Genomic DNA, 13,133 nt, shown 5'->3' on the forward strand with positions numbered 1-13,133 from the left:
ACCTGCTGGAGCGCGTGCTACAGGTGGGTGCTGCTATGGTGACCAGTGAGCGGAGATAAGGGGGGACTTTACCTAGCAGGGTCTTGTAGATGACCTGGAGCCAATGTGTTTGGCGACGATTATGAAGTGAAGGCCAGCCAACGAGAGCATACAGATCGCAGTGGTGGGTTGTATATGGGGCTTTGGTGACAAAACGGATGGCACTGTGATAGACTGCATCCAGCTTGTTGAGTAGGGTATTGGAGGCTATTTTGTAAATGACATCGCCGAAGTCGAGGATTGGTAGGATGGTCAGTTTTACGAGGGTATGTTTGGCAGCATGAGTGAAGGATGCTTTGTTGCGAAATAGGAAGCCAATTCTAGATTTCACTTTGGATTGGAGATGATTGATGTGAGTCTGGAAGGAGAGTTTACAGTCTAACCAGACACCTAGGTATTTGTAGTTGTCCACAAATTCTAAGTTAGAACCGTCCAGAGAAGTTATGCTGGATGGGCGGGCAGGTGCAGGCAGCGATCGGTTGAAGAGCATGCATTTAGTTTTACTTGTGTTTAGGAGCAGTTGGAGGCCACGGAAGGAGAGTTGAATGGCATTGAAGCTCGTCTGGAGGGTTGTTAACACAGTGTCCAAAGAAGGGCCAGAAGTATACAGAATGGTGTCGTCTGCGTAGAGGTGGATCAGAGATTCACCAGCAGCAAGAGCGACATCATGTATGTATACAGAGAAAAGAGTTGGCCCAAGAATTGAACCCTGTGGTACCCCCATAGAGACTGCCAGAGGTCCAGACAGTAGGCCCTCCGATTTGACACACTGAACTCTGTCAGAGAAGTAGTTGGTGAACCAGGCGATGCAATCGTTTGAGAAACCAAGGCTACTAAGTCTGCCGATGAGGATGTGGTGATTAACAGAGTCAAAAGCTTTGGCCAGGTCAATGAATACGGCAGCACAGTATTGTTTCTTATCGATGGCGGTTACGATGTCGTTTAGGACCTTGAGCGTGGCTGAGGTGCACCCATGACCAGCTCTGAAACCAGATTGCATAGCGGAGAGGGTGCGGTGGGATTCGAAATAGTCGGTAATCTGTTTGTTGACTTGGCTTTCGAAGACCTTAGAAAGGCAGGGTAGGATGGATATAGGTCTGTAGCAATTTGGGTCAAGAGTGTCACCTCCTTTGAAGAGGGGGATGACAGCAGCTGCTTTCCAATCTATGGGAATCTCAGACGACACGAAAGAGAGGTTGAACAGGCTAGTAATAGGGGTTGCAATAATTTCGGCAGATAATTTTAGAAAGAAAGGGTCCAGATTGTCAAGCCCAGCTGATTTGTAGGGGTCCAGATTTTGCAGCTTTTTCAGAACATCAGCTGAATGGATTTGGGAGAAGGAGAAATGGGGGAGGTTTGGGCGAGTAGCTGTGGGGGGTGCAGTGCTGTTGAATGCAGTAGGGGTAGTTAGGTGGAAAGCATGGCCAGCCGTAGAAAAATGCTTATTGAAATTCTCAATTATAGTGGGCTTATCGGTGGTGACAGAGTTTCCTATCCTCAGTGCAGTGGGCAGTTGGGAGGAGGTGTTCTTATTCTCCATGGACTTTACAATGTCCCAGAACTTTTTAGAGTTGGAGTTGCACGAAGCAAATTTTTGTTTGAAAAAGCTAGCCTTGGCTTTTCTAACTGCCTGTGTGTATTGGTTTCTAACTTCCCTAAAAAGTTGCATATCGCGGGGGCAGTTCGATGCTAATGCAGAACGCCACAGGATATTTTTGTGTTGGTTAAGGGCAGTCAGGTCTGGGTTGAACCAAGGGCTATATCTGTTCCTGGTTCTAAATTTCTTGAAAGGGGCATGCTTATTTAAGATGGAGAGGAAGGCATTTTTAAAATATAACCAGGCATCCTCTACTGACGGGATGAGGTCAATATCCTTCCAGGATACCAGGGCCAGGTCGATTAGAAAGGCTTGCTCGTTGAAATGTTTCAGGGAGCGTTTGACAGTGATGAGTGGAGGTCGTTTGACCGCTGACCCATTACGGGTGCAGGCAATGAGGCAGTGATCGCTGAGATCTTGGTTGAAAACAGCAGAGGTGTAATTAGCGGGCACATTGGTTAGGATGATATCTATGAGGGTGTCAGAGTTTGCGGCTTTGGGGTTGTACCTGGTGGGTTCATTAATAACTTGTGTGAGATTGAGGGCATCAAGCTTGGATTGTAGAATGGCTGGGGTGTTAAGCATGTCCCAGTTTAGGTCGCCTAGTAGCACGAGCTCTGAAGTAGTGAGTGACCCTAGTGCTTTATGAGTAGTGAGTGACCCTAGTGCTTTATGAGTAGTGAGTGACCCTAGTGCTTTATGAGTAGTGAGTGACCCTAGGGTGGCAACACACACATTCTAAGTGATTTCAATGAGTCTTTCTCCATTCTGATTGTTTTATACTCTTCAATTCAACTTCAACCAAAACATATTTTAGCACTTTTAACGTTTCTACATTTCCTGCACTCAATTGCAGTGGTGGAAAAAAGTACACAATTGTCATACTTGAGTAAAAGTAAAGATACGTTAATCAGAGGTGGGACCAAGTCATTGTTTTACAAGTACGTCTCTAGTCTTAGCACTCAAGTCCCAAGTCCGAGTCAAGTTTCATGTCAAGACCAACAAGTCAAGTCCTAAACTTTGAGTTTCGAGTCCTAAACAAGTCATAATATTCTCTTCACCAAATGTAATACCATTTCATATTTGTAACAAGAGTAATAGTTAATATATTACATTTACGCAAATCATGAATGCTTTAAAAAAATATTTATTACTTTCCCTAAAAAACTTAATATTTCCATGGAAATACATGGGTAGCCATAAGAAAGATCCCCCCCCCCCCCCCCTTAGCGATTGACTATCGCAATCGGGCGATGTAGGCTTCGCCCAACCTTAGCCTACTGTAACCTACTGGTTACAGTAGGCTAACATATGTCAATGGATTTAGGAACAGCAGTAACATCAAGCAGGATTTAGGCTACCAACTGCCTAACCAGTTGTAGCTCAATCTTGGGTGCAATGATCACGTTCCCGCACTGACTGACTGTGTGGAGGCTCATTGATTTAACGTTACGTTAGCCTACATGCTACACTAGCAAAGTTATGAATGATATAGCTGTCGGCTATATTAGCCATGACTTTGCGTTCTTTGTGCAGCTTCAAATGTCGAACAAAGTTGGAAGTTGTTACACCTCCATCTGTCATTTTCTTGCCACATGGTTTGAAGTTGCAATCCGTTGTTTGTTGATACAGCGTCGTCTTTATATCAGAAAATAATCATTTAGAGTATCATCTTTCCAAGGGCTCCATCTGAATTCACCCGCCGACATTCCTCTGCACTGCCACTCAACTTTTTCTCAGCTGGCACAATTTGATTGGCTTCTGTCCGATTCAAACTGTAATCCGTTAAATGAAGAGTTGATGCACTGCACACCTTTTTAATAGCATAATCTTTTATATTTGGGCTTGGGGAGGGTATCAAGTCAGTTGAGTCAAAAAGCTCAAGTCCAAGTTAAGTTACGAGTCATTGGTGTTAAAGTCAAAGTCGAGTTGCAAGTCATCATATTTGTGATTCGAGTCTGACGTGAGTCCAAGTCATGTGACTCGAGTCCACACCTCTGACTTAATATAAAATGACTGAAGTGAAAGTCACCCAGTAAAATACGACTTGTGTAAAAGTCTAAAAGTATTTGGTTTTAATATACTCAAGTATCAAAAGTAAATGTAATTGATAAAATGTACTTAAGTATCAAAAGTAAAAGTATAAAAATGTAAAATTCCTTATATTAAGCAAACCAGAGGGCACCATTTTCTTGTTTTTTTTATTTATGGATAGCCAGATGCACCTACAACCCTCAGACATAATTTACAAAGTATTTGTGTTTAGTGAGTCCTCAGATCAGAGGCAGTAGATGACCAGGGATGTTTTCTTGACAAGTGCGTGAATTTGACCATTTTCCTGTCCTGCTAAGCATTCAAAATGTAATGAGTACTTTTAGGTGTCAGGGAAAAAGTAATGGAGTAAAAAGTACAGTATTATCTTTTGGAATGTAGTGAAGTAAAAGTTGTCAAAAATAAAAATAGTAAAGTGAAGTACAGATACCAAAAAAAACTACTTAAGTAGTACTTTTTACTTAAGTACTTTACACCACTGCTCAATTGAGATAATTTCCACACTGCCATGTAGGGCTGCACGATATTGGCAAGTAATCTAGGACTTATTTTTAACCAAATGTTGCAATTGCGATTTGACTTGCGAATTAGAGCAAAACTGTTGGAATCATGGAATTAGAATGACTATTCTAATTCTATAGTTAGAAAATAATTGTGGGCACTTTGAATACAGTGTTGTTTGAGATGACAACGAATTAAAATGCAGGGGAGGAGTTATTGTGACGGGTAGGAACTAAAGTGTTGGCATGTGGTTCCTAGGGGACCCTATAAGCTTTAGCTACATTGCATGTTTTTTTTCTTCATGTAGCTAACATTCTTGCTTCGCATATTCCTCTTTGATTTAGAAGATACTGTTGCACAAACAACATGCTGATTTAGGTCTACACCATCACTGGTATTATCAGGCTGTATTAGCTAGCTACGTTTGCTCTTACTCAGTACATTTATTAGCTAGCTAGCTATTAGCATTAGCGGCTGACAATGAGAGTCTCACAAGATTTAGGGCAACTTGCTAAGAAAAGACAAACTAGCTGTTTGCTGGTGTGAGAAACACAAACTAATAGTGTCATTATAGAATGCTAGTGGATTTATATTAAGAAGCAAAGTGAAAACAGCATTGTTGTCATCAACAGCGTTGCATGTGATGCGCTCTTTGAGTATCAGGGGGCGTGGCTAGGTCTGTGTGGAAAGTGGCACAGAGAGAAAGAGCGGAGAGAGACAACTCAAGTATTGAAGTAAACTATAAAATGTACATTACACATGCCATATCACATTTAACAAACCAAACATTCAAATACCGGTATAGAAGGTAAAGTAAAAACCCAAACTGGTCCCTGCATCAATACCGGTATATATCATAAAATACGGTATACCGCCCAGCCCTACCAGACATAAGAGCACTATGAGCCACACTGGGAGCAGTTACATCCAGGCGATAAAACATCACAAAGGTATGTGGGCAACCTAACTCACTGCAGCACAGATATCAACAATCGTCATGCCCCTGAACAACGCCCAAGAAGCCACCACACCCCTAGTGGAATGAGCATGCACACCGCTTGGCAACCCTTGTCCTTTGCTCTCATATGCCAGGGAGATCCAATGAGAAAGACGCCGCTTAAAAAGCACCCTACCCCGACCTGGGTTAGCTTAACAGACAAAAAGCTAGTCACAAATGCGGATATCTTTGGCCCCATCCATATATGTGCATACAGCGCATACTGGACACAGGCCATGCAACCTCCATTGTTCACTAAAAGAAAACAGAGGATGTGAGAAAGGGAAAAGCTCAAAAGCCAGGGACTGTAAGACATGAGCATAAACTTAAGAGCAAAATCTGCATTAGGACGTAACATCGCTTTGGAGTCGACAGGCACGAACTCCAAATAGGAAGGGTGTACTGATCGCGCATGGAGATCCCCAAAGTGCTCGGCTGACGCCAAAGCCATGAGCAGGGCCATCTTGTAGAAAATACCCTTCAGGTCCACAGACTCCAATGGTTCAAACGGAGGCTGACACAGAGCATCCGGGACCAAAGCCAGGTCCCAACGCACGCCTTTCAGGAATTGCACCACCTGAGGATGAGACCCAGGGGTAGAGCCGTCAATCCCTACATGACACACTGAGATGGCGGTCATTTAAACCTTCAATGTAGAAAAAGAACTGCTTTGCTCAAAAAGCTCTTGCAAGAACATGGACAAGTCCACCAAAGAGCTCTGAAAAGGAGAAACTCCTTTAATCTGACACAAACCCTCGAACACGCGCCACTTACATGTATACAACCCTCTTGAAGAGGGCGCACACACCAACTGTATAGTTGTAATCAGGTTCGAGGGTGAACCCCCAGCACTCAAATTCAACCTTTCAGGGGCCAAACCCACAGATCCCATATCTGCGGTCGTGGATTCCAAACTCCCCTGTGCGTCTGGGACAATATATCTCGATGACACGGAACCTTACAGGTACCTGCCCAACAGACGGATCATCTCTGGGTGGTCAGAGCCATCAGGGAGCCACCAGAATCAACAACAGACCCTCCTAAAAGACCCCCTCCACGGTGGCCTGAGACAGGTGGCGCTGAGCCACCACCGTCGCCCTCCATACTTTTCCGCACAGCCAGGATAGTACAGCGGGACAGATGCAGCACAAAATCAGCCGTAGCACAAATTTAGTTGAGAAACTTAAACTGGCTTCCCCGCCTCCACTGTCTTATTCAGCTCATTCAGCAAATCGATATGATACATCTGCAGCATTGTGACCACTTTCATCAACCGGGCCGCCACACCCTCACCTGGTACACCTTGTCCAGCTGATCCGCTGAGAACCGGCACTGTTTATTCAGAAGCACAGTGCTAGGATTAGCCCCCTTGTTAACCTCTGGAGCGAAGTAACTAGCCAGCTTTCCATCCATCGGCGGTTTGCTAACAAGCCACACGTCCATCCTCCATAACCTCTACATTCATGAACTCGCCATAACCTGGTAGCACCAACTTGGCTGAATGAGAGGAATCCCAGGTCGCCCTTAGTTAATTGGCAAAATCTTTAAACGTGTAAGCGACACGTCACCGCTGCAGGGACAGGAGGTAAATACCTTCCCCCAAACCTGAAGGAACTCCGCTGTGGGGGAGAAGACGGCCAATCCACCGCCAGGTGATCTGCAGCCCTATGACACAGCTCCATCAAAGGCGCATTAACCACCAATGGTTCACTCTCCCCCACCGAACCCAAAGCCGGGACTTTGGGCTTCCCGGACTGATGTCATCTGATTCGCACTGGGAAAACTCTATAGCCAAGTAGGGAAGACCTTTCACCAGCAGCCACAATCTTTCTCACAGTCAGCCCAACGCAAGTTGAAACCAAAAACCGATACCAAGACCCAAAACTCACACACCTGGTGTCCCAGGTCTAAATCAGTCCCTGATCAGAGGGGAACAGTGAAAAAATGCTTTGGAACTGGCTTCGAGATCCAGGTGAGTTTGAGGGACCTAGGGGGACGAGTACGCTCTACCCACTAACAGACACCTAAGTCGGAGCCGAATCTCAGTCTTCATGTGCTTGAAAAGTTAGTAATTTGCGTGACAGGTTCTTCCTTCAGGAGAGCTGAAGAGCGAAGAATTAAGGAAATGAATGCGAGCCCTGGAATTATAACCAGGCAGGCGAGACTTCCGAGGGCGGGCTAGGCATCCATTGGGCGTGATTTCAGTTTTCAGGTGAATAAGATTGGTTGTTGACTCCTCATAGTATGTTATACCGAGTGACCGAATGAAAAGGGAACTACCTTCAACTTTCTTGAAACTGCACGCAGACATAAAAAAGGTATCCATGAGTTCATCTGACTCTGGGTAAGTAAAAACAGGGTTTATTGCCAAATCTTACCTCATCCCTTTAAGATCAGTGACAAGTTACAACATATATTTGTAGCAAACAGAGCGAGCAGTAGCGCGAATGAGAGCCACAAGCGCACAGCCACCACTTGCTCATCATCTCCCTTCTACAGTGTAGTGGTGCGTATCAGTTATATTTCAGATGGCGCCAACATCATTTAATTGTCATGCATTTGAGTAAAATGTAGTTTAAAAAAAGTCACAAAAATTGAGCTCACAGTTGTTTTACAAAAACAAATCGACCCATATAACCAACATGATATACTGTTATGTTTCATTGTTTCCTTAATCAATGAACAATAAGCTTCGCATCCTTCCCAATGGGATTTACCACAGTATCATTGACTAATCAGGACTCCCCTCTAAGAACGTGAAGCATTCAATAGAGAATAAATCAGACTAAATATCTAAAATCGCTAATAATCAATACTCTCTAGATATGAAAATGCAAAACTATGACCACTAGCTTGGCAAAGCTTTTCGGAGACTAGCGATGAGAAAATACACAACAAAAAGATCACAGACGGAATATGGAAAAGGGAGCCGGATCAAAGTGGATACCAAAAGTTGGATAACCTTATGCAAGAGATCAAACCAGAGGAACAATATGTATACAGACACAGATCTGAAACCAGAGGAACAATATGTATACAGACACAGATCTGAAACCAGAGGGACAATATGTATACAGACACAGATCTGAAACCAGAGGAACAATATGTATACAGACACAGATCTGAAACCAGAGGGACAATATGTATACAGACACAGATCTGAAACCAGAGGAACAATATGTATACAGACACAGATCTGAAACCAGAGGGACAATATGTATACAGACACAGATCTGAAACCAGAGGAACAATATGTATACAGACACAGATCTGAAACCAGAGGAACAATATGTATACAGACACAGATCTGAAACCAGAGGAACAATATGTATACAGACACAGATCTGAAACCAGAGGAACAATATGTATACAGACACAGATCTGAAACCAGAGGAACAATATGTATACAGACACAGATCTGAAACCAGAGGAACAATATGTATACAGACACAGATCTGAAACCAGAGGGACAATATGTATACAGACACAGATCTGAAACCAGAGGGACAATATGTATACAGACACAGATCTGAAACCAGAGGGACAATATGTATACAGACACAGATCTGAAACCAGAGGAACAATATGTATACAGACACAGATCTGAAACCAGAGGAACAATATGTATACAGACACAGATCTGAAACCAGAGGAACAATATGTATACAGACACAGATCTGAAACCAGAGGAACAATATGTATACAGACACAGATCTGAAACCAGAGGAACAATATGTATACAGACACAGATCTGAAACCAGAGGAACAATATGTATACAGACACAGATCTGAAACCAGAGGAACAATATGTATACAGACACAGATCTGAAACCAGAGGGACAATATGTATACAGACACAGATCTGAAACCAGAGGAACAATAAGTATACAGACACAGATCTGAAACCAGAGGAACAATATGTATACAGACACAGATCTGAAACCAGAGGAACAATATGTATACAGACACAGATCTGAAGATGACAAGATCGCTGCAGATATCTACACGCATGCACACGTGCACAAACACACACGCACACAGAGCTTAATTGTGTTATTCCTCTACCCGTCTGTCTGGTCGAAGAGTTGACTGAAGGCCATGCCAGTATTTTGGGATGCCCTGACCAGGTCAGTGTTAATGGTGGCTGGTGCACATTAACCCAATAGTGCAGTGCTGGTGTTTTTCCATCAGCAGGTGATGGCAAGGGTTACAACCAATGTACCCAATGGCTCACTGACAACATTGACCTCACGCACGCACACACATTCACGTACGCAGCTAATGAACTGATAATATCATCAATCAGGATAAACTACACTGGTAGAACTATAAATAGATGTCATGCTTACCTCACCCCAGAACACCTATTCTCTGACATAACAAATCAATAACATGTTGAGAAATATGAATGAGACAATAATATCAATATTCTACAATGTAGAACTAGCCTGTGCTCTTTGTCTATCTACTCAATAATGTGGAAAACACTATGTTACACTCTCACAAACAGTCTCTCTCTCTCCCTCTCTCCCTCCCTGGCACAGAACCACGCGCTCAGATCACCACCAGCCTATGACATCACCAGCCCATGACATCACCCACTTCCGAAAAGTCACATTACTATCACACGTTAAGATCTTCTATCCTCGTGGGGACCTTAAATGTATTTCCATTAAAAATGACATTTTTCGTAATGGGTTACACCCCTAACGTGTAACCCTAAACCTAACCCCTTACCCTAATTCTAGCACTAACCTTAAATTGTTACCCTAACCTCTAGCTTAAAATAGCCTTTTTTCCCCAACCCGCATGCACACACACTGCACTTTGACCCCCTGTGGCAAAGAGGCAGGCAATAACGGGCCGTAAGAAGACAGTGACCCACTTCTCTGTCTCCACATGTAAACAACTCTCTCCTTCACTTCCTGATGCTAGTACAGAGAGGAAGGCAGAGGGAGATAATGAAAATCTATTCAAATGAGGTAGAGTCAAAGTAGAGAGATGCAGACTACATACAAACAGACTGGGGATGTTGGCCAGTGGCCACTGATATGTGAAAGGACTGGACAGGTTTCCACCATGTCATTTAAGACTTGTCATGTCCAGATATTGGTGCCAACATGGCGGATGGTTTGCCACCCTTCAGGTCTCACCTGTTCTTGTGCGATGCTGCGGCTCATACACCCAGTCTTCATCATCTTCTGCCTCCCCTGGGTGCAGGTGTGTGTGTGAGCGGGAATGTGTGTGGAAGTGTGTGTGCAGCTCTGACTGGCTGCGGAAGATGCGTCGGGTCTGTCTAGATAGAGAGGATACACTCAGCCAGCTCAGAGCTCTGGAGAGACCCCCTGGCTTCTCCTTCCGATCCTTACGGAAAGACCCCGAACTCCTGTCCCTCCTCATCCTCACTCTGGGAGACAAAAAAATACTTCCAAAAGAACCAAAAATAGAGACTGAATCAAAAGTCCCACATCCAAAGTGGAGCTGTAGAAGGAACAATCATATTCAAAGTCAATTTCCCTATATGTGATAGTAAAAGGTCATTTGACATGACAGTTTAGTCCTGCTGTCTTCTTCTCCAGTAGTTCCACAGTCCCGCTTCCTAATCATATCTCAACAAATTCTCTCCATTTCATTCTTCTATCATTGAGCCAAACAAGATAAACTCCTCCCTTACTCTCGTCCTTTGTGTTTCAAAATCCAGGACGCGCTTCCCAAAACCAAAGTGGCAATTAGGCAATCCAGCAATCTGGAAAATCACCGCTCCTGCTCTCCAATACACACACACACGTAAAGACGGAGGTATTCCTCTGGGGTGTAACAGTGCAGGGCGAGACTTCCTGGTCACGTTTGGGTTTAAATCACAACAACAAGCCAACGGTCCTCCAGCGGTTTATCAGTGTTTCAGTTTATCTGTGTATACCAGCTGACACTCAGGCCGACAGCCAGCAGACGAAGGGTTATGCCGTTTCAGCATCCTCCAACCCATTCCCAGGTCCCAGGCTGATTTGCTTAAACACACACACTCACAGAGACCTTCTGTCGCACATCATACGCTGACTCACGCCACTCCGCCAGAAGTGATGTCACTGCATGTGGGTTCCAGAGGATTGTGTGAAGTCACTCGTTCTTCTTCCTCCTCTTCTTCTTCTCCAGGTCAGGGGTTGCACAATAAGGTGTGTGTGTGGTGTCAACACACTCCTTGGCATCTTGGTCTGCTATATTTACATTCATCAGGCATGGAGAGAGTAGCTCAGGTGGCGCGAGAGCGATATCTAAGAACAGTTGCAACCGTTGAGACCTCTTATCTGTTCTACTCCCACATAGCCAGAGCGAGAGAGAGAGAAAGGAGGGAGCAAGACAGACCGAGGGATTCACTCACCTGCTGCCCACACAGACAGAGGGAAAGGGTGGACGAAGGCTAGCTAGGCGAACTGTCTGGAGTTACTGTGTGAGACGGCAAGGGTCATCCAGACGTTCTGCTCCACTGGTAGTCCTTCTGTGTATGTACTGTGTGTGTTCTGAAGGGCTGGGACGCTGTGTGTTTGTGGGGTTAGAATTACACCCAACCCCAGCCACTCGGCTGAAACACGAGAAGGCCCATCCCTCTCTCCTTCTTTCCCTCCCTCGCTCCACTTTGATCTCTGATCTGTGGCCCTCCCCTCGCTCGCCGGCATGGCAACCACAGGGGCTGGAGGGAGGGCTCTCCACCTCTCCACTCCTTTCATCCACCGCTCTCCTCTTTCCAGTTCTCTCCCTACCTCTCTGTCTGTGTTGTCCCCTGAGGTCTAGAGTCTAGAGCATGTAGCACACAGAAACACACAGTCTACCATCAACCAAACAGGTTGAACAGACAGTGTGCGCAGTGCCCTAAAGACACAAACAATAGAGAAGCAGAGAAGAAACAGAGAAGGTACAGAAAAACAACAGAGAAGCAGAGAAGAAACAGAGAAGGTACCGAAAAACAACAGGTGCATTTTGAAGCTTGACAGCCTGGCTGACATTGCATCATTTATCAACCCTGTCCACAGTGGCCTGTCTTTACAGGATATTAGTGTAAACTGACAAGTAAGAGAGGCATCATGGAGGGTTGTTTGTGGTCACACATGGGTGGGAGAGCCCCACATCCCAGTAGTTTTTGTTGTGTGACGACCAAGGAGGGACCACAAACAAACCACGGAGCCAGGGTGTGTATGAGGCGGCTCAAGGGCCCTTCTCCCTCCAAGGTACCCACACTGTTCCTCCAACACCACAATGAGCTCCCAGGAGAAGGGCGAGGCGGGGTTGTTCTCCTCTCCATGGAGTAACTGAATCCCCCAGTCACAGCCCTCACTGCGGTACCGCCCTCCTAGGACACACAAACCTTTGCCAACCCTCGTGGGGTGTCTTCTCTATGTAACTCCAGTGTCGGGTTGTCCCAGGCTACCTTGTACTAACTCTCAGAGAGAGACATAACACCACGTTATGTTACCCCTCCTCCCCTCTGTCCTTGCTCCCCTTTTCATTTTCCCACAGTGACAAAACTCTATGGTGCCAGCAGTTCTGATGTAGACATATTGACTGACCTGGGACAACTAATCCCTGGCAGTTTGCTGCGTGCTACACGACTGGGTCCTGGTTTACCTGATAAAACACTAGCAATAACACCACCTCCTTTCTCTCTGGCCCACACACTCACACAAGCTGGTGTTATAACACGCACGTAGGACTGCGCACGCACACACACACACACACTGCTCGCTGAGTGTGTATGAACCTTTGTCCCCGTCGGTGAAACCAAAGGCCAGTCACACTCCTTTAATAATTAACCAGCCCTGCTCTCCCACAGCGCTGGGATGAAGGGATGGAAGGAGAAAAGATGGATGTCTTGAAAGTGTACCGATGCATACTAAAGAAATACACAGGCCTGTGGACGTTCAGATACAAACCTATTCTACTCTACCTAGCCTC

At 45.1% G+C, this 13,133-nt stretch overlaps 1 protein-coding gene across 6 annotated transcripts in view; it reads right to left on the reverse strand.

Moving 5' to 3' along the window:
- nhsl1b (NHS-like 1b) overlaps positions 1-13,133 on the reverse strand; it is a 170,239-nt gene that overhangs the window by 82,647 nt on the left and 74,459 nt on the right. For 2 of the 6 annotated variants that reach the window (XM_029745958.1, XM_029745793.1), the window contains exon 1: positions 10,340-11,555. The exons of the other annotated variants lie outside the window; for them this stretch is intronic. In XM_029745958.1, coding sequence (XP_029601818.1) covers positions 10,340-10,586 — 247 coding nt within the window. In that variant the 5' untranslated portion in view covers positions 10,587-11,555. Of the gene's footprint in view, positions 1-10,339; positions 11,556-13,133 lie in introns of those variants that run through there. 6 annotated transcript variants of the gene reach the window in all.

This window comes from Salmo trutta, chromosome 1, assembly GCF_901001165.1.
Source record: "Salmo trutta chromosome 1, fSalTru1.1, whole genome shotgun sequence".
NCBI lineage: Eukaryota > Metazoa > Chordata > Actinopteri > Salmoniformes > Salmonidae > Salmo > Salmo trutta.